This window comes from Salvelinus sp. IW2-2015, linkage group LG25, assembly GCF_002910315.2.
Source record: "Salvelinus sp. IW2-2015 linkage group LG25, ASM291031v2, whole genome shotgun sequence".
Lineage (NCBI taxonomy): Eukaryota > Metazoa > Chordata > Actinopteri > Salmoniformes > Salmonidae > Salvelinus > Salvelinus sp. IW2-2015.
In genome coordinates, this window is record NC_036865.1 from 17,039,752 (window position 1) to 17,060,299 (window position 20,548).

At 42.8% G+C, this 20,548-nt stretch overlaps 1 protein-coding gene across 1 annotated transcript; it reads right to left on the minus strand.

Moving 5' to 3' along the window:
• Positions 1-219: 219 nt before the first annotated feature.
• LOC111951597 (indoleamine 2,3-dioxygenase 2) lies at positions 220-19,959 on the minus strand. The gene is made up of 10 exons (XM_023969764.3): positions 19,700-19,959; positions 18,266-18,361; positions 17,440-17,559; positions 17,227-17,345; positions 17,014-17,028; positions 16,789-16,888; positions 16,457-16,574; positions 5,566-5,617; positions 4,294-4,442; positions 220-3,577 (listed from the first exon to the last, which is right to left on the minus strand). Exons 1-10 carry the CDS (start codon positions 19,796-19,798, stop codon positions 3,204-3,206), a joined length of 1,242 nt encoding a protein of 413 aa, XP_023825532.1. The 5' UTR covers positions 19,799-19,959; the 3' UTR covers positions 220-3,203.
• Positions 19,960-20,548: the final 589 nt, after the last annotated feature.

Consider the following 20,548-nt stretch of genomic DNA (forward strand, 5'->3'; position numbering starts at 1 on the left):
CTCTCTCTCTCTCTCTGTCTGCACACAGACATGCACTTCAGGAGTAAGTTAAGAATGATTGAGGTATCTGAGATCCTAGACCGCTTTGTCTTTTAGAAACAGGATGTAATCCAAGTTATAGTTCTCCTCGAAGCTGTTCTAATCCATCAGTGTTCAGAAATAGAAAAATGGACTTATTTTTAACATATTAAAGTTTATTGATATGTTTTATTACTGTGTTATTCAACCTGCAGCAGACTATTTTATATCAAAAAATATATTAAATGCTTTTCTTGAATATCAGTTGAAAAAGTAAGCATATTTTGCAACTTCTTTGTCATGTCACACGCATAAAGCTTTAACTTACGTACTGGCTAACATCGCACTAACTTATTCTCACCCACAGCAAGGAAATGTACTGTAAAGACATGATGAAATTCATCACTATTCTCTCTGCGATATGTATTTCACATTCTAACACACTTGGCTCAATTGATCCTCATCACAGACCACATGGTCATTCACATGATGCTATAATTCTGCAGCTCACCAATAATTTTGATTAACACTGATCAGCACCAAACGCCTTTGATTACCATCTCCTATATGATTAGGTTAGGGGTGAAATCAACTCACCACCCAGGAGAAGCAATCCATGCACTGAACTTGCAATCTTTATATTTCTAGACCAGTGATAAATAGTCACTTTGGTAGCAGAGAGATTCAGTTGATGTAGCCACTAAAACTATACACTTACTGCGCCATTATTTTATGGACAATCATTTCAATCTCACATTTAAAAATGTCACACAGACATCATGTGATTCAATCACACATCTGTTCTTGTCGACTGGGTTACCAAGTCTTTCATTGTTTGGCTGTAGCATACTGAAAGACAGACACATAGCGATACCTTAAGGAAGTGCAATTCATTGATCATGTGCAATATTATGCATTTTGTACTGTTTTTACCTCACACAAAATGCATTTTCAATAAAACCAATATAATTATGAAAGGTGTGCTGAAATTATTCTGTGGTATACTATGTGAATTGCAGGGCAGCGACAATTTGATACAAAGCAATGTTGATGGAACATAAAAAGTTGGACCATCTGAGAACCAGTAGGTACATCAACATGGTACAGTACATTTCTTAATCTATGATCTCTTCCCTGTCTTGTTGAGAAAGACTTGTAGCATGACCAGGGCTCAGCTGCAGTGTAGGATTGTGTAGAGGTCTGCCCAGTCACTCTCAGAACTCTTTCGCCCTCTCTTTCTCTAAATGTGATTGGCTCACTCTCTGGCAGGGACACTACTGGCGTGCCCTGAGGTTTGACAGTTTCCAGCCTGCCACCTGCTGCCAAGATACTGTCTGCTTGGACACCTGAATTCAAGGGTGTAATTTCCCTCTCTCTACCTCCCTCCCTATATTGCTTCATCCCTCACTTCCGGCTTGTGGAGCTAAGTCCCCGAGCTACAGTGAAACCACGGTTACTATGGTGAAACAGGTTGGATAATTGACGCAAGCTCAGTGGCTCAGCTCCCTAAGGAGCTCAGTGGCTCAGGTCCCTAAGGATATTTATAGTGTATGAGTTTAACTGTGCTTTTGTATGTGTCAACTTTCCAGGAAAAATTTGATGGAATAGAAAATCTCCCTTTATAGAACAATGTAAGGGCCTTCTCATTATCCACATCCCCATGGTGATTAAAGCCAGGCGATGATGGCATTTCTGCCCATACTTACTCTATCCATTATTGGGATATCTAGTCATAAAAGCTACTTGATAAGGGAGCCCTCTCAAACTGCATACTGATGTTTCAAGTTGAAATGTGAGGCAATGCTGAGGCATGTAGCCTACTGCAGTTTACCACATCAGTGAAGGATTTGCTATGGCATCAGCCAGGTCCTTTCATGTTAAGTGTCCTGTGCACATCACAGGACCATCCACTTTCAATCCCTTTTACCAACCCGACCCAGTACTGTGGCCACTACTACAGACAGATAACCATAAAAGACATCAGTGAACAACCATCATTTTTTGTGGCCATTTGAGACCCCATACAAAAGCATGGCTGGTAAGTCCATGTGGTTTATCTACTGTAAGACAGCCAACATCACACTTCATGACTGAGGGTTCCTACTCAAGCATAGAATCCTTTAAACCATGAATCCAATAACTGCTGGCAGGTTTAAGATGTACTTTGGGTAGAGTTGGAGTTCCACAATGAAGGTTACAAGGCAAAGGGTTTTACAATTCAATACCTATCACAGAAACCACCACTATCACCAAAGCATCAATGTTTTAAGATTTCTATATACCGTATACAGATGTAGGATCTTCATTTGATCACTATTTTAGTTGTTGAGAATTTTTATGCACAGCAGGAAATGCAAAATTGAAAGAATTCTAAAGTTTATAATTTTCACTTTAAATGTCAGACATGATTCACCCTAAAGAAAAATTTATGAACTTCATCAAAAATGTATTCCACATAATGATTCACATTTCCTGTTGTTTGCAGGATTATTTTCCTGCTGAAGGAAACTGGCTCAAATGAAGATCCTACATCTGTATTTGTCTTGTATGCTAGTATGGCGATTGGGATGTACATTTTCCACAACCATAAAGTTGTGTTGTTAGGTCATAAACAGCTGGTATATAAAGCATTTAGCTGTGATGGCTTAGTTGATAGCTCTACATCACGTGTCAAGCTCATTCTGCGGAGGGACGAGTGTCTGCGGGTTTTCGCTACTCCCTTGTACTTGATTGATGAATTAAGGTCACTAATTAGTAAGGAACTCCCCTCACCTGGTTGTCTAGGTCTTAATTGAAAGAAGAAAAAAAACTGCAGTTACTCGGCCCTCCATGGAATGAGTTTGACAGCCCTGCTCTACATCATTCGCTTGGTTATTCCTAGTCAAATAGATCATCAAACTAAAACGCACTAGGCAGTGTTGGAAGTGGGCCGGCCCTTGCCAGAACCCAATTTTCAACTAGTTTGAGTAATATTTACAATAATTATGTAGTGTTTGCCACAAGAAACACAAATATAATAGTCAAGCATAATGATATATACTGTATATACAACCAATAAAATTATGAAAGGTGTGCTGAAATTATTCTATGGTATACTATGTGAATTGCAGAGCAGCGACAGTTTGATACAACAGCATGTTGATGGAACATATGCTGTATAAGTAACCAAACGATAGTGATCTATATCAGCGTTGACTCTGTGATGTGAGTCGTGTCTGTGAGATCAGTGCTCTCTGAGTGGCATCACGGATGCTCTTCAGGAAGGGCAGTGGGCTGGAGCCTCCGGTACCGGTTTCATCCAACGCTGAGCCGACGCCGTTGAGTGGACAGCGCATGGCACGGGCCCGGTGACCAGGTACAGTGATGTATCGGGTCACGGCGGAGAGGTGATAACTCCGCAGGTTCACCAGGGCAGACACACAGGAGTCATAATTGATGCAGAGAGAGGGGCTTGAGCAGGAGAGGATAAAGTCACGTAGAGGGGGACAGCCAGACAGAGTCTCTATCAGCTGGCGGTGGGAGGGGAGCATGTACTCCCGCATGCGCTTCAGGAAAGATGCTGTACATGGAGATGGAGAGGAGGAACAATTGAGGAAAAATGAGGAGAGGGGAAAGGTGAGATCAGAGGGGAGATACACTTTGATTAGAACCTGCCTTGGAATATCTAATAAAAGGGAAGAGAGACTGCAGATTCTTTCAAACAACACTATCATAAGATTTGCAAAAATGGAGAATCAACTACCCACTCAACAGTGCATAGTTGAAAAGCTCAACGAATAGTGCCGGATCAATGCTTTTATAGAGAAAATACATACAACTCATTTCTGTATACGTGGCAGTCAGCAGATAGTGTGTAAAAGGTAATTCGTTGTCTATGTAAACTTAAGATAGCACAAGGTTGATAGCCCGAGGGCTCAACCGTCTAACTGCGTTCACATCAACAAACACTATATTGTACTCCTTTCTGCAAGGTTCCATACATGTGACTTTCTGTAGATAGTAAACCTACAGGATTTCACATGCTGCAGTTGCACCCAAATATCTCTTAGCTGTAAGCCCAGTCTTATGACTAAGTCACACCAAGACAAGTTTGTATCAGGTTAGGAAAAACACTAGCATATAACAAGAGACTATTCTTTAATTAAGCAATAAAACATGGGATAGCATGACTAATTATGTAATTTTCCACGACAAACCCAAATTGAAATATCACTGGAAATTCGCTTGGAATTTTATTCAGAAACAGAGCCTTATGGGGTCAGAATGGGGTCATACCTGCATGGTCGTCATGACAGATGCCCAGTAGCGCATCAAAGCACTGAATGGAGGAACTCTGGGCGGCACTTCCTCCTGACAGCATCATCGGTTCCTCAACCACACCCTCATACAGCAGCCCTCCTGGAAGCATGGGGTTATCCCTCCATCTACGAAAGCACAATACAGAGTTATGCATGAAACTATTACAGCACAGAATGGGGTACATAATGTAGGGATAATGTATAAAATACGTTTTATTTTTTGCCAAATTCTGTTTTCTCCATTGTGTTTTTCCACGTTTCAGAATTTTTCTAATTGTATGTTATAAGTCCTCAACAATGCATAAACCACATCAGGAGACACTTTTGAGGTCTGGGAAAAATTATTTTTGGGTGTAGAATATACATTGAGTGTACAAAACATTAGGAAAACCTGCTCTTTCCATGACATAGACTGACCAGGTGAATCCAGGTGAAAGCTATGATCCTTGATTGATGTCACCTTAAATACACGTCATTCAAAGCCTTGAGACAATTGAGACATGGATTGTGTATGTGTCCCATTCAGAGGGTGAATGGACAAGACAAAATATGTAACTGCCTTTGAACGGGGTATGGTAGTAGGTGCCAGGCGCACCGTTTTGAGTGTATCAAGAACTGCAACGTTGCTAGGTTTTTTACGCTCAACAGTTTCCCGTGTGTATCAAGAATGGTCCACCACCCAAAGGACATCCAGCCAACTTGACACAACTGTGGGAAGCATTGGAGTAAACATGGGCCAGCATCCCTGTGGAACGTTTTTGTCACATTGTAGTCCATGCTCTGACGAATTGAGGCTGTTCTTAGGTGTTCCTAATGTTTTGTATGCTCAGCATAGATGCCCTTTCATTCAAGTGTGCACCAACAAGAGACTTGTTTGAATAGCAGTGTTTCTGTAGCACACATGTGATTTCCGAGTTTGCTAAACAAATCGCCACTGGATTACAGCAAATAATGATATCATTCTGTACTTAACATTTAATTGAAAAGGCATTTTGGAAAGCCTTTCCATCTACCAGAAGATGGTTAGCATTATCATCTTTGCTAACTGCTAAACAAAGTGCTACAAACGTGCACACAGACAGGGGCATTCCCACATTGCCTCTTCAGAAAGTTGAAAATATAAATCACTGATGCGTTTTGTTAATGTCTTATGATTAACTTGGGCAAATTAATCAAATTTATAATAAGTTGAATACATTTAGTTGATAATTAAATGGATTTGACATGTATTCATTGCCTCATACATTACCCTGAGAAGAAGATTCTCAGAGTTCCATGGAATGCAGTGGGGTCCACGTGCCCTGAAAACAGAAATATTTCAATATTCCAATAATTTGCACTTGTGTTTATATATATATATATATTGTGACAGGTGTCAGGGGGAGTGGTGATTGAAGGGAGATATCTTGCAGCCCGCTGGCTCCACCCTGAAGCCTTATATGGACTTCCTACCCCAGGAAGCCTGTGGGTTATTAAGCCATGGAGTGCTTGGGGATAAAAGAGGAAGCGGGCTGCACAAACAGAGAGAGGACTGAAAGGGAAACGTGTGTTGTGGAGAGTGTGAGAAGAGAGAATTATCTGTGTGATTACCCGTTGTGACCTGGACTGTCTGATTACCCCCACTGTGTACCGAACCGGTGTGGCTGAGGACCCGAGTTTTAGGATTACCCTTGGAGAATGAAACGGACACGAGAACGGATTGTGGACTGTGAACTGGTTGCTGAATTCCCCCTTTTCCCACAGTGTGAAAATGTCCCTTATAAATACCCCATTTGTATTCTAGTTGTGCTTTGAGTGTTTGGTTATTGAACTTGGTGATGTGGAAACCCCACCCCCTTGAGCCTGCTTCATGTGGTGGAGAAAAGCAAACCATGAACTAAAATGGCGGCGGAAGAAATGGCAGCAGTTTTACGGGTGCCCAACCAATTGTCCTGTTATGTGGGGGTTTTTCGCATTATTTGTAACTTATTTTGTACATAATATTTCTGCAACTGTATCGTACTGCAAAAAAGAGCTTCTGGATATCAGGACAACGATGACTCACCTCGGATTAGACAAGGATTTTTTCTACAACAAGACATTCTCCAAACACCCCACAGGACCGACATCCCTGTTATTTGCAAGAGGAAGCAACGCAGGTACAAAGGAAAAAGAGCCGGATGCCTGGTCAGGACCCGGAGAAGGCGACTTGGAAAGCTGCCATTACCGTCAATACTACTCGCCAATCATTGGACAATAAAATAGATGAGGTACAATCACGAATATCCTACCAATGGGACATCAAAAACTGTAATATCCTATGTTTCACGGAATCGTGGCTGAATGACGACATGGATATTCAGCTAGCGGGATATACGCTGCACCGGCAAGATAGAACAGCACACTCTGGTAAGACAAGGGGGGGCGGTCTGTGCATATTTGTAAACAACAGCTGGTGCATGAAATCTAAGTCTCTAGATTTTGCTCGCCTGAAGTAGAGTTTATTGTGATAAATTGCAGGCCACACTACTTGCCTCCCTCGCCCTCCATTTGGTAAATCCAACCACAACTCTATCCTCCTGATTCCTGCTTACAAGCAAAAATTAAAGCAGGAAGCACCCGTGACTCAGTCTATAAAAAAGTGGTCAAATGAAGCAGATGCTAAACTACAGGACTGTTTTGCTATCACAGACTGGAACATGTTCCGGGATTCTTCCGATGGCATTGAGGAGTACACCACATCAGTCACTGGCTTTATCAATAAGTGCATCGAGGACGTCGTCCCCTCAGTGATTGTACGTACATACCCCAACCAGAAGCCATGGATTACAGGCAACATTCGCACTGAGCTAAAGGGTAGAGCTGCCGCTTTCAAGGTGCGGGACTCTAACCCCGAAGCTTACAAGAAATCCCACTATGCCCTGCGACGAACCATCAAACAGGCAAAGCGTCAATACAGGGCTAAGATTGAATCATACTACACTGGTTCCGATGCTCGTCTTATGTGGCAGGGCTTGCAAACTATTACAGACTACATAGGGAAGCACAGCTGCGAGCTGCCCAGTGACACGAGCCTACCAGACGAGCTAAATCACTTCTTTGCTCGCTTCGAGGCAAGCAACACTGAGGCATGCATGAGAGCATCAGCTGTTCTGGACGACTGTGTGATCACGATCTCCGTAGCCGACGTGAGTAAGACCTTTAAACAGGTCAACATACACAAGGCTGCGGGGCCAGACAGATTACCAGGACATGTGCTCCGGGCATGTGCTGACCAACTGGCAGGTGTCTTCACTGACATTTTCAACATGTCCCTGATTGAGTCTGTACATGTTTCAAGCAGACCACCATAGTCCCTGTGCCCAAGAACACAAAGGCAACCTGCCTAAATGAATGCAGACCCGTAGCACTCACATCTGTAGCCATGAAGTGCTTTGAAAGGTTGGTAATGGCTCACATCAACACCATTATCCCAGAAACCCTAGACCCACTCCAATTTGCATACCGCCCAAACAGATCCACAGATGATGCAATCTCTATTGCACTCCACACTGCCCTTTCACACCTGGACAAAAGGAACACTTATGTGAGGATGCTATTCGTTGACTACAGCTCAGCGTTCAACAGCATAGTACCCTCAAAGCTCATCACTAAGCTAAGAATCCTGGGACTAAACACCTCCCTCTGCAACTGGATCCTGTATTTCCTGATGGGCCGCCCCGAGGTGGTGAGGGTAGGTAGCAACACATCTGCAACGCTGATCCTCAACACTGGAGCTCCACAGGGGTGCGTGCTCAGTCCCCTCCTGTACTCCCTGTTCACCCACGACTGCATGGCCAGGCACGATTCCAACACCATCATTAAGTTTGCAGACGACACAACAGTGCCTGATCACAGACAACGACGAGACAGCCTATAGGGAGGAGGTCAGAGACCTGGCCATGTGGTGCCAGAATAACAACCTATCCCTCAACGTAACCAAGACTAAGGAGATGATTGTGGACTACAGGAAAAGGAGTACAGAGCACGCCCCCATTCTCATCAACGGGGCTGTAGTGGAGCAGCTTGAGTTCCTTGGTGTCCACATCAACAACAAACTAGAATGGTCCAAAAACACCAAGACAGTCGTGAAGAGGCCACGACAAAGCCTATTCCCCCTCAGGGAACTAAAAGGATTTGGCATGGGTCCTGAGATCCTCAAAAGGTTCTACAGCTGCAACATCGAGAGCATCCTGACTGGTTGCATCACTGCCTGGTATGGCAATTGCTCGGCCTCTGACCGCAAGGCACTACAGAGGTTAGTGCTTCCGGCCCAGTACATCATTGGGGCAAAGCTGCCTGCCATCCAGGACCTCTACACCAGGCGTTGACAGAGGAAGGCCCTAAAAATTGTCAAAGACCCCAGCCACCCCAGTCATAGACTGTTCTCTCTACTACCGCATGGCAAGCGGTACCGGAGTGCCAAGTCTAGGACAAAAAGGCTTCTCAACAGTTTTTACCCCCAAGCCATAAGACTCCTGAACAGGTAATCAAATGGCTACCTGGACAATTAGCACCCTTCGCTTCTCTAATGATTTTAGAAAGGTAAATTAAATCTCAAAGTTCAACGCCTACCCCATGCCCCGAATTGATGAACTAATCGAACGGCTAGGGACCGCCCGATTTATCAGCACACTCGACCTGACGAAGAGTTATTGGCAGGTGCCCTTAGTTCCCGAGGTGCAGGTGAAAACTGCTTTCACCATCCCTAACGGGCTGTTCCACTACAAGAAGTTGCCCTTTGGGTTGCACAGGGCCCCAGCCACCTTCCAAAGGTTGATGGACCCGGATTCTCCGTCCCCATCGTGAGTACGCAGCGAGTGGGAGACACATCTAAACCAGGTGAGCATGGTATTGCAGGCCTTACGGGGGCAGGGCTAACAGCTAATCCAAGGAAATGTCGGCTCGGCCTGCGGGAGGCTGAGTACCTGGGGGTACACGATCGGGAGGGGATGTGTCAAACCCTAGGTGAAGAAAGTGGAGGCGATTCGGGACTGGCCCCACCCCCCCACCAAGAAGCAGGTACGCACTTTTGTGGGATTGACTAGTTACTACTGGAGAATTATTTCCCACTTTGCCTCCCTAGCCAGCCCCCTGACAGATCTGACCAGGAGCCGTCAAGTGACGTAGACCGAGGAGATGGAGAAAGCCTTCCAGGACCAAAAGGGAGCACTGTGTTCTGGACCAATGCTGGTGATCCCGGACTTCTCCAAACCACTGGTGGTACAGACCGATGCGTCTGAAACAGGGGTGGGTGCCGTCCTATCACAGCTACAAGAAGGTGAGGAACACTCAGTCGTGTACATTAGCCGGAAGCTGTTGCCGCGGGAATAAATATATTCCACTGTGGAGAAAGAATGTCTAGCGATCCAGTGCACACTGGAGATACTGAAATATTAGTTATTTGGACGGCACTTCACCCTAGTAACGGACCATGCACCACTGGTTTGGATGTCACGGAATAAGGACAGTAATGCCCGGGTCACCCGCTGGTTCCTATCCTTACAGCCCTTTGCTTTCTCTGTCGTCCACAGATCAGGTGCAGCCCATGGAAATGCCGATGCCCTCTCCAGGAGGGATGCTCTAGGGAGCTGGACCGCCCCTCATGGGGGGGTGGTGTCGCACATGTCAGGGAGAGGTGAGGGGAGTGGTGATTGAAGGGAGATATCTTGCAGCCCGCTGGCTCCACCCCCGAGCCTTATATGGACATCCTGCGCCAACGAGGCAAGCCTGTGGGTCATTAAGCCATGGAGTACTTGGGGATAAAAGAGAAAGCGGGCTGCACAAACAGAGAGAGGACTGAAAGGGAAACGTGTGTTGTGGAGAGTGTGAGAAGAGAGAATTATCTGTGTGATTACCCGTTGTGACCTGGACTGTCTGATTACCCCCACTGTGTACCGAACCGGTGTGGCTGAGGACCCGAGTTTTAGGATTACCCCTGGAGAATGGAACGGACAACGAGAACGGATTGTGGACTGTGAACTGGTTGCTGAAATCCCCCCTTTCCCACAGTGTGCAAATCTCCCAAAAAATACCCCATGTGTATTCTAGTTGTGCTTAGTGCGCGTGTTTGGTTATTTAACTTGGTGACGTTGAAACCCCACGCCCTTGAGCCTGCAACAATATATACAGTTGAAGTTGGAAGTTTACATACAAGTTTACACACACTTTCGTTTTTCAACCACTCCACAAATTTCTTGTTAACAAACTATAGTTTTGTCAATTCGGTTAGGACATCTACTTGAGTCATTTTTCCAACAATTGTTTACAGACAGATTATTTCACTTATAATTCACTGTATCACAATTCTAGTGGGTCAGACGTTTACATACACTAAGTTGACTGTGCCTTTAAACAGCTTGAAAAATTCCAGAAAATTATGTCATGGCTTTAGAAGCTTCTAATAGGCTAATTGACATAATTTTTGTTAATTGGAGGTGTACCTGTGGATGTATTTCAAGGCCTACCTTCAAACTCAGTGCATCTTTGCTTGATATAATAATACCAGGTGGCGTGGCGAGAATCTGTCTCCGCACCACGTGCTCTCACCACTGGTGTCCCCCAGGGCTCTGTTCTAGGCCCTCTCCTATTCTCGCTATACACCAAGTCACTTGGCTCTGTCATATCCTCACATGGTCTCTCCTATCATTGCTATGCAGACGACACACAATTAATCTTCTCCTTTCCCCCTTCTGATAACCAGGTGGCGAAACGCATCTCTGCATGTCTGGCAGACATATCAGTGTGGATGACGGATCACCACCTCAAGGCTGAAACCTCGGCAAGACAGAGCTGCTCTTCCTCCCGGGGAAGGACTGCCCGTTCCATGATCTCGCCATCACGGTTGACAACTCCATTGTGTCCTCCTCCCAGAGTGCTAAGAACCTTGGCGTGATCCTGGACAAACACCTGTCGTTCTCAACTAACATCAAGGCGGTGACCCGTTCCTGTAGGTTCATGCTCTACAACATTCGCAGAGTACGACCCTGCCTCACACAGGAAGGCGCGCAGGTCCTAATCCAGGCACTTGTCATCTCCCGTCTGGATTACTGCAACTCGCTGTTGGCTGGGCCCTCCTGCCTGTGCCATTAAACCCCTACAACTCATCCAGAACGCCGCAGCCCGTCTGGTGTTCAACCTTCCCAAGTTTCTCATACGTCCACCCGCTCCTCCGCTATCTCCACTGGCTTCCAGTTGAAGTCGCATCCGCTACAAGACCTGGTGCTTGCCTACGGAGCTGTGAGGGAACGGCACCTCCGTACCTTCAGGCTCTGATCAGGCCCTACACCCAAACAAGGGCACTGCGTTCATCCACCTCTGGCCTGCTCGCCTCCCTACCTCTGAGGAAGTACAGTTCCCGCTCAGCCCAGTCAAAACTGTTCGCTGCTCTGGCACCCCAATGGTGGAACAAACTCCCTCACGACGCCCAGGTCAGCGGAGTCAATCACCACCTTCCGGAGACACCTGAAACCCCACCTCTTTAAGGAATACCTAGGATAGGATAAAGTAATCCCTCTAATCCCCCCCCCCCTTAAAAGAGTTAGATGCACTATTGTAAAGTGGTTGTTCCACTGGATATCATAAGGTGAATACACCAATTTGTAAGTCGCTCTGGATAAGAGCGTCTGCTAAATGACTTAAATGTAAATGTAAATATAATGGGAAAATTAAAAGAAATCAGCCAAGATCTCAGAAAAAAATTGTAGACCTCCACAAGTCTGGTTCATCCTTGGGAGCAATTTCCAAACGCCTGAAGTTACCACATTCATCTGTACAAACAATAGTACGCAAGTATAAACACCATGGGACCACGCAGCCGCTCTGTCTCCTAGAGATGAAGGTACTTTGGTGCGAAAATGTGAAAATCAATTCCAGAACAACAGCAAAGGACCTTGTGAAGATACAGGAGGAAACAGGTAGAAAAGTATCTATATAGACAGTAAAACGAGTCCTATATCGACATAACCTGAAAGGCCCCCATGCAAGGAAGAAGACACAGACTACGGTTTACAACTGCACATGGGGACAAAGATTGTACTTTTTAGAGAAATGTCCTCTGGTCTGATGAAACAAAAATAGAACTGTTTGGCCATAATGACCATCGTTATGTTTGGAGAAAAAAAAACTTTTTCCTCCAAACATAACGATGGTCATTATGGCCAAACAGTTCTAGGGTTGCAAGCTAAAAAACAGTAGGGTTGCAAGCCAAAAAACACCATCCCAACCGTGAAGCACGGGGATGGCAGCATCATGTTGTGGCGGTGCTTTGCTGCAGGAGGGACTGGTGCACTTCACAAAATAGATGGCATCATGAGGACGGAAAATTATTTGGACATATTGAAGCAACATCTCAAGACATCAGTCAGGAAGATAAAGCGTGGTCACAAATGATTCATCCAAATGGACAATGACCCCAAGCATACTTCCAAAGTTGTGGCAAAATGGCTTTAAGACAACAAAGTCAAGGTATTGGAGTGGCCATCACAAAGCTCTGACCTCAATCCTACAGAAAATTTGTGGGCATAACTGAAAAAGCGTGTGCGAGCAAGGAGGCCTGCAAACCTGATTCAGTTACACCAGTTCTGTCAGGAGGAATGGGCCAAAATTCATCCAATTTATTGTGGGAAGCTTGTGGAAGCTACTCGAAATGTTTGACCCAAGTTAAACAATTTAATGGCAATGCTTCCAGATACTAATTGAGTATATGTAAACTTCTGACTCACTGGGAATGTGATGAAAGAAATAAAAGCTGAAAGAAATAAATCTCTCTATTATTATTCTGACATTTCACATTCTTAAAATAAAGTGTTAATCCTAACTGACCGAAGACAGAGCATTTTTAATCGGATTAAATGTAAGGAATTGTGAAAAACTGAGTTTAAACTCAGGCTAGGGGGCACTATTTTAAGGCTAGGGGGCACTATTTTCACGTCCGGATGAAAAGTGTGCCCAAATTAAACGGCCTGCTACTCAGGCCCAGAAGCTAGGATATACATATACTTGGATAGAAAACACTCTAAAGTTTCTAAAACTGTTAAAACTATATCTGTGAGTATAACAGAACTTATTTGGCAGGCGAAACCCCGAGGACAAACCATGCAGGAAAAAAAATGTTTGAGGTCACTCTCTTTTCAATGGGTTTCTATGTGGATCTAGATTTCTAAGGCACTTGCTTGCAGTTCCTATCGCTTCCACTTGATGTCAACAATCTTTAGAAGTTGGTTGATGTTTTTCCTTTGAGAAATGAAGAAGTAGGGCTGTTCAAAATGAGGGTCGAGTCTAGTGTTGTGGTTGGGGCGCACTACCTGAAAGCTTGCTCCACTTTGTTTTCGTCCGGTATTGAACACAGTTTAAATTTTATCGATTATTTACGTTTAAAAATACCTACATTTGGATTAGGAAAGTTGTTTGAAATGTTTGGATCAAGTTTACAGGTAACTATATTAGATACTTTGTAGTCATGTTGCGCGAGTTGGAACCGGTGTTTTTCTGGATCAAACGCACCAAATAAATTTACATTTTGGAGATATAACAACAGAATTTATCAAACAAAATGACCATTTGTAATGTTTAACTTATCTGGGTTATGTGGGATGGTAGCGTCCCACTTGGCCAAAAGCCAGAAAAAATGTAGCGCGCCAAATTCAAATGTATTACTATAAGAATCAATCTTTCATGAAATCACACGTGAAAGACACCAAATTAAAGCTACCCATGTTGTGAATCCAGTCTGATTTCAAAAAGGATTTACAGGGAAAGCACACCAAACAATTATGTTAGCTCAGTACATAGCCACAGAAAAACACAGCCATTTTCCCAGCAAAAGATAGTAGTCACAAAAAGCAGAAATAGAGATCAAATTAATCACGAACCTTTGATGATCTTCATCAGATGACACTCATAGGACATCATGTTACACAATACCTTTATGTTTTGTTCGATAATGTGCATATTTATATCCACAAATCTCGGTTTACATTGGCGCCATGTTCAGAAATGCCTCCAAAATATCCGGAGAAATTGCAGAGAGCCACGTCAAATAACAGAAATACTCATCATAAACTTTGATGAAAGATACATGTTTTACATAGAATTAAAGATACACTTGTTCTTAATGCAACCGCTGTGTCAGATTTCCCAAAAACTTTAGGTAAAAAGCACACCATGCAATAATCTGAGACGGCGCTCAGATTTAACAACATTTCTCCGCCATGTTGGAGTCAACAGAAATACGAAATTACATCATAAATATTCCCTTACCTTTGATCATCTTCATCAGAATGCACTCCAAGGAATCCTAGTTCCACAATAAATCGTTATTTTGTTCGATAATGTCCATTACTTATGTCCAAGTAGCTACTTTTGCTAGCATGTGTAGTACACGTGTCCAAACGCTCGCGCAGATGCAGTTAAACGTCGGACGAAAACTTCAAAAAGTTATATTACAAGTCAAATAAACTGGTCAAAGTAAGTAGAGAATCAATCTTCAGGATGTTGTTATCATATATATCCAATAACGTTCCAACCGGAGCATTCCTTCATGTCTGTAGAAGTTATGGAACGCAAGGCGATATCATGAGGAAAGCGCATGACCAGGAACTGGCAATCTGCCAGACCACTGACTCATTCCCCTCTCATCCGGCCCCACAACACAGTATAAACTTCATTCAACGCTCTACCGACTGTTGACATCTAATGAAGTTTTAGAAACTTCAGAGTGTTTTCTATCCAATAGTAATAATAATATGCATATATTAGCATCTGGGACAGAGTAGGAAGCGGTTCACTATGGGCACGCAATTCATCCAAAAGTGAAAATGCTGCCACCTATATCAAAGAAGTTAACTTCTTGTGGGCAGGGGCCAGCATTTTCACTTTCGGAAAAATAGCATGCAAAAATTCAACTGCCTGCTACTCATCCCCAGAATATGAGATATGCATATTATTAGTATATTTGGATAGAAAACACTCTGAAGTTTCTAAAACTGTTTGAATCATATCTGTGAGACAGAACTTATGTAGCAGGCAAAACCCTGAGGACAAACCATTCAGAATTTGTATTTTTTTGATGTCACTGTCTTTTCAATTAGTTTTTTTAGAGACACCAGATTTCTAATTGACTTGCTTGCAGTTCCTACCGCTTCCACTGGATGTCTCCGATCCTTGGAAATTGGTTGAGGTTATTCCTTTGTGTACTGAATAAGTAGGACTATCGTAAATGAGGGTCACATGAAGTACATTTTTTGAGAGAGCCACGTTACGAAAAAAGTTGCGTCAGTTTGTTTTCTTTTGTATTGGACACAGATCATCCCGTCTTCAAATTGATCGATTATTAACGTTTAAAAATACCTAACGTTGTATTACAAAATTAGTTTGAAATGTTTTGGTAAAGTTTACATGTAACTTTTGATAAATTGACATTTTGGATATATATCGACGGAATTAATCGAACAAAAGGACCATTTGTGATGTTTATGGGACATATTGGAGTGCCAACAAAATAATTTTGTCAAAGGTAAGGCATGATTTATATTTTATTTCTTCGTTTTGTGTCGTGCTTGCAGTGTTGAAATATGCTACTCTCTCTTTGTTGACATTGTGCTGTCATCAGATAATAGCATCTTATGCTTTCGCCGAAAAGCCCTTTTGAAATCTGACATGTTGGCTGGATTCACAACGAGTGTAGCTTTAATTTGGTATCTTATATGTGTGATTTAATGAAAGTTTGATTTTTATATCATGTTATTTGAATATGCCGCGCTGTATTTTCCCTGGCTATTGGCCGGTGGGACGTTTGCGATAATAGCATGGTTTGTTTTCGCCGTAAAGCCTTTTTGAAATCTGACACTGTGGCTGGATTAACAAGAATTTCATCTTTAAACCGATTTATAACACTTGTATGATTCATTAATTATTATTATGAGTATTTCTGTTTTTGAATTTGGCGCACTGCTATTTCACTGGGTGTTGTCAAATCAATCCCGTTAACGGGATTGGCGCGCGAAGGGTTCACTAAGAAGTTAAATGTATTTGGCTAAGGTGTATGTAAACTTACAACTTCAACTGTATACTACCTGGGTATGGATATGATTCACTGTGGATAAGGTAAGGATGCAACTTACTGTGCATGAGCTCAAATATTTCCTTCATCTTCCTCAGAGACTGGCCCACTTTGAAGAGGCCCTTCTGTATGCTGATGATGTCACAGGTTACCACAGCATTCATCACTGAAAACGCCCCCTAGACGTAGTTCAGGACAATTAGGACTCATAATCAAAAGACCCTTAGTGGTCATAGCGAAAGAGAGAACATTAAAGAGAGAAAGAGATTACAAAAACAGAGAGAGAGGGAGAAACTGGGTTATGAGAGACAGAGAGATGCAAAGTGTGTGAGAGATACAGTACATAGATAGAGACAGAGACAAAGAAAGACAGAGACACACATAGAGACTTACCTGTATCCCTGAGCTAGCAGCCCTCTCCACCAAAAGAGAGACCAGGAAGAACCCTTTACAGCTTTCTCCCCCAGGGAAAGAGAACAGTGTTTCCAAGTTCCTATATTAAAATGCACATGAATATCACATGGAAACCACAACAATATCAAATAGAAACCAAACGGAACCGAAAACAGGAATTTACAGGAGATGTAATTCTCATGACAGTGTTTCTGTCATACTCACCCAATTTCCATGTCCCTGAAATAACAAGTGTGAGAAAGAATGTCAATACATTGCATGTGTTTCCTAAACAGTACATAGTCCCGTCGTGTTAGTAGAAGAAATGGTAGTAGACATAGGTGTAGTGGCATTTTGGTACGGGTTGGAAAGAAAGTGGTCAAGGGGGTAGAGGTTATATTGACAGACCAGGGTGTAAGGGTCAAAGGCCCAGCTCACCCTGTAGGGTCCTTTAGTCTCCAGTTGACCAGAACAGAGTCTGCATAGGTCAGGATGGGAGGCAGGCCGAGTCTCTTGGAGATCAGCCAGTAGGGCAGAGCCAGGGATTTGGGGAGAGTCTAATAAACACAAACAATAAACATGCCAACAATCAATGGGACAGATTCCAGTGTTCATGTCCGAGGTTAAAGGTCACTCTGAGCTGGTTTTTACCTGGGCCGGCAGGTGTTGCCCCTCCTGCCAGACATACCCCATGGTGATGAAGCCCAGGGCCAGGTGAGCCAGCCGCAGTTCCCGATGGCCCTTTAGGTGATGGGAACTCAGCACGGGCATCTGTTTACAACAATGGCAACAATGAGTCTGTTAGTATGGAGTCTATCAGCAACACTGGTACAATCACACACGCAGCGGTGTAAAATACTTAAGTATAAATACTTTTAAGTACTACTTAAGTAGTTTTTTGGGGAATCTGTACTTTACTTTACTATTTATATTTTTGACAACTTTTACTTTTACTCCACTACATTCCTAAAGAAAATAATGTACTTTTTACTCCTTACATTTTCCCTTACACCCAAAAGTACTCGTTACATTTTGAATGCTTAGTAGGACAAGAAAATTGTCTAATTCACGCACTTATCAAGAGAACATCCCATATCATCCCTACTGCTTCTGATCTGGCAGACTCACTAAACAAATGCTTCGCTTGTGAATTTTGTCTGAGTGTTGAACTGCCCATGGCTATCCGTAAATTTAAAAAACTTGTCTGGTTTGCTTCATATAATAAATGTTAAATGATTTATACTTTTACTTTTGATACTTGAGTACATTTAAAACCAAATACTTCTAGACTTTAGTCATTTTCTTTTAAAGTATCTTTACTTTTACTCAAGTATGAAAATTGTGTACTTTTTCCACCACTACACACACGTCAGCACGGACATCACAAGCCCAGACACATGCAAAATTACATCAGTACTGAAGCCTAAATCAAGTGTATTTGATTGTTGACTGAGATACAGTACATGTGGTTTCTCACCTCATTGACCAGGTCTCGCAGCTGATGTGTTTGGATGAGGGGTGTGAGGTTGCTGGCCAAGCCCATCCATACCCGGTAGTAATCTGGAAGGTCTGTCTGAAATGGGCAAAGGTCATATAGCTAGATATGACAGTACACTGTTTTATCTGTGCACTATACGCAAAATAAGAAAATTGTTGGTTCTAGAAGTTCAAGCAAAAAATATGTTTCTGTCTGAAATTGGAACGTACTGTAAGTTAATGAGATGTGATGGGATAAAATAATGCACTAAAGTAGAGAGTAGAACTGTATCTAGTCCCTCAAATCTCATTGATCTAGTGTTGACATTGAGCACACTGTTTCCAGTGTAAGTCAATAGAGACCAGAACAGACCAACTGTCATTGGCTCACAGCTCAGTGCACGCTGGAGGGAGAAAGATCAACAGGTATCTATATAACCACCCCATTCTCTGTTCTGTACAGTATCTATTCTATCTCCAGTCTCGTGTACACGTTATGATCGCTTCACGTGGAGGTCAGCCTCTGTGAGTGATCTGTGTCTGAGCTTGTTTTGCTATACTGTATCTCTGTCCCTTTATTATTGAACACATCCCTTTTATCATTGTTTCTGCGGTCCTCAAGTCCAATAATAGAAGGTTGTGGACAATGTCATGTGACAACCAAGCAGTTCCTCAAATCTAGGCTAGGGAGTTTAGGAAGTTTTGTAAATTTCCCTAAATTTACAACCTGTTGATTGTCATACTGGATTTTGGTTAGAAAGAAACTAGACATGGCAGTATGGTGTGATGGGATAAAAGCATGATTTAAAGTAGAGAGTAGAACTGTATCTAGTCCCTCAAATCTCATTGATCTAGTGTTGACATTGAGCACACTGTCTCCAGTGTAAGTCAATAGAGACCAGAACAGACCAACTGTCATTGGCTCACAGCTCAGTGCACGCTGGAGGGAGAAAGATCAATAGGTATCTATATAACATTAACCAAAGCAAACATATTTCTGAGTTTAAAACCATGGTAGCACATGGGATTAGTGGATCAAGACTTACTGGAGGAAATACTATAGGTCACTGACACAGAAGTAATTCCACACTTCTCATTGTTTCTATTGTGAAGTCTACAGACTGATATTAAATGTGGAAGTAGGTTCTTTAATTATGCTTTTCACATCCACAAAACAATACCAGGAAATTATTTGAATGGTGACTTAGTGAGTAGATCAAATTTGTAAAGAGCAGCGGAGTCTAGCTTGTTTTAACAGAATACGAAACAGCATGTAAAGGAAAATTAACCAATATTGTAATAACTAAAATGCCAACAGATGAACCTGAAGACTCACCATTTATAAAGTTATCTGTTAACAGTAATTGCAGTAATTTTGAAACATTTTTATGCTCAGCTCAAAGTACATGTATAAAGTTGGAAAAAGATGCCTTACTGCTGGCTGCTCCAGGATGAATCCAAACTCCTCAGACACAAAGAAACAGTCCAGGTCAATCTGCAGTGCTGACCTGGGGAATCTCTCTCCGTCTCCCATTCTCTGTTCTGTACAGTATCTATGCTTATCTATCTCCAGTCTCGTGTACACGTTATGATCGCTTCACGTGGAGGTCAGCCTCTGTGAGTGATCTGTGTCTGAGCTTGTTTTGCTATACTGTATCTCTGTCCCTTTATTATTGAACACTTCCCTTTTATCATTGTTTCTGCAGTCATCAAGTCCAATAATATAAGGTTGTGGACAATGTCATGTGACAACCAAGCAGTTCCTCAAATCTGGGCTAGGGAGTTTAGGAAGTTTGTAAATATCCCTGAATTTACAACCTGTCATACTGGATTTTGTTAAGAAATAAACTAGTATTTATCATGAAGTTTAACAGAAATCTGAATCATAAGCCCATGTGCCACAATTAATTTTACATTGCATTCCTGTATCACACATATTTCAGGTGTAAAAAATCCCCATAAAAAAACTAACGAACAGATACAAGCCTATGGACCCACTCCCTTGTAAAGCATTATTAGGACATACAGTACAGTATATGCAGAGATGGAGAAATGAAGGAAGAAAGGAGAGGGAGAGAAAAAGCAAGAGAAAGAGAGAGGGAGAGAGGAGGTTCTATTTTTGGCTGGTGTTAACCCTTTACAGACTAAAGGCGGCCCCATGCTTCCCAACCGAAACAGTTTGGTACAGTTTGTGCATATATTATGATGGGGCGGCAGGTAGCCAAGTGGTTAGAGTGTTGGGCCAGTAACCGAAAAGTTGCTGGATCAAATCCCAGAGCTGACA

Excerpts from the sequence above, each read along its gene's own strand:
- LOC111951597 (XM_023969764.3), bottom strand. The coding sequence starts at position 19,798 with ATGGGAGACGGAGAGAGATTCCCCAGGTCAGCACTGCAGATTGACCTG. Across the intron at positions 18,362-19,699 it reads TCATCCTGGAGCAGCCAGCA|ACAGACCTTCCAGATTACTA; the intron begins GTAAGGCATCTT and ends TGCCCATTTCAG. Across the intron at positions 5,618-16,456 it reads AATATTTGAGCTCATGCACA|GGCACGTGGACCCCACTGCA; the intron begins GTAAGTTGCATC and ends TTCTGTTTTCAG.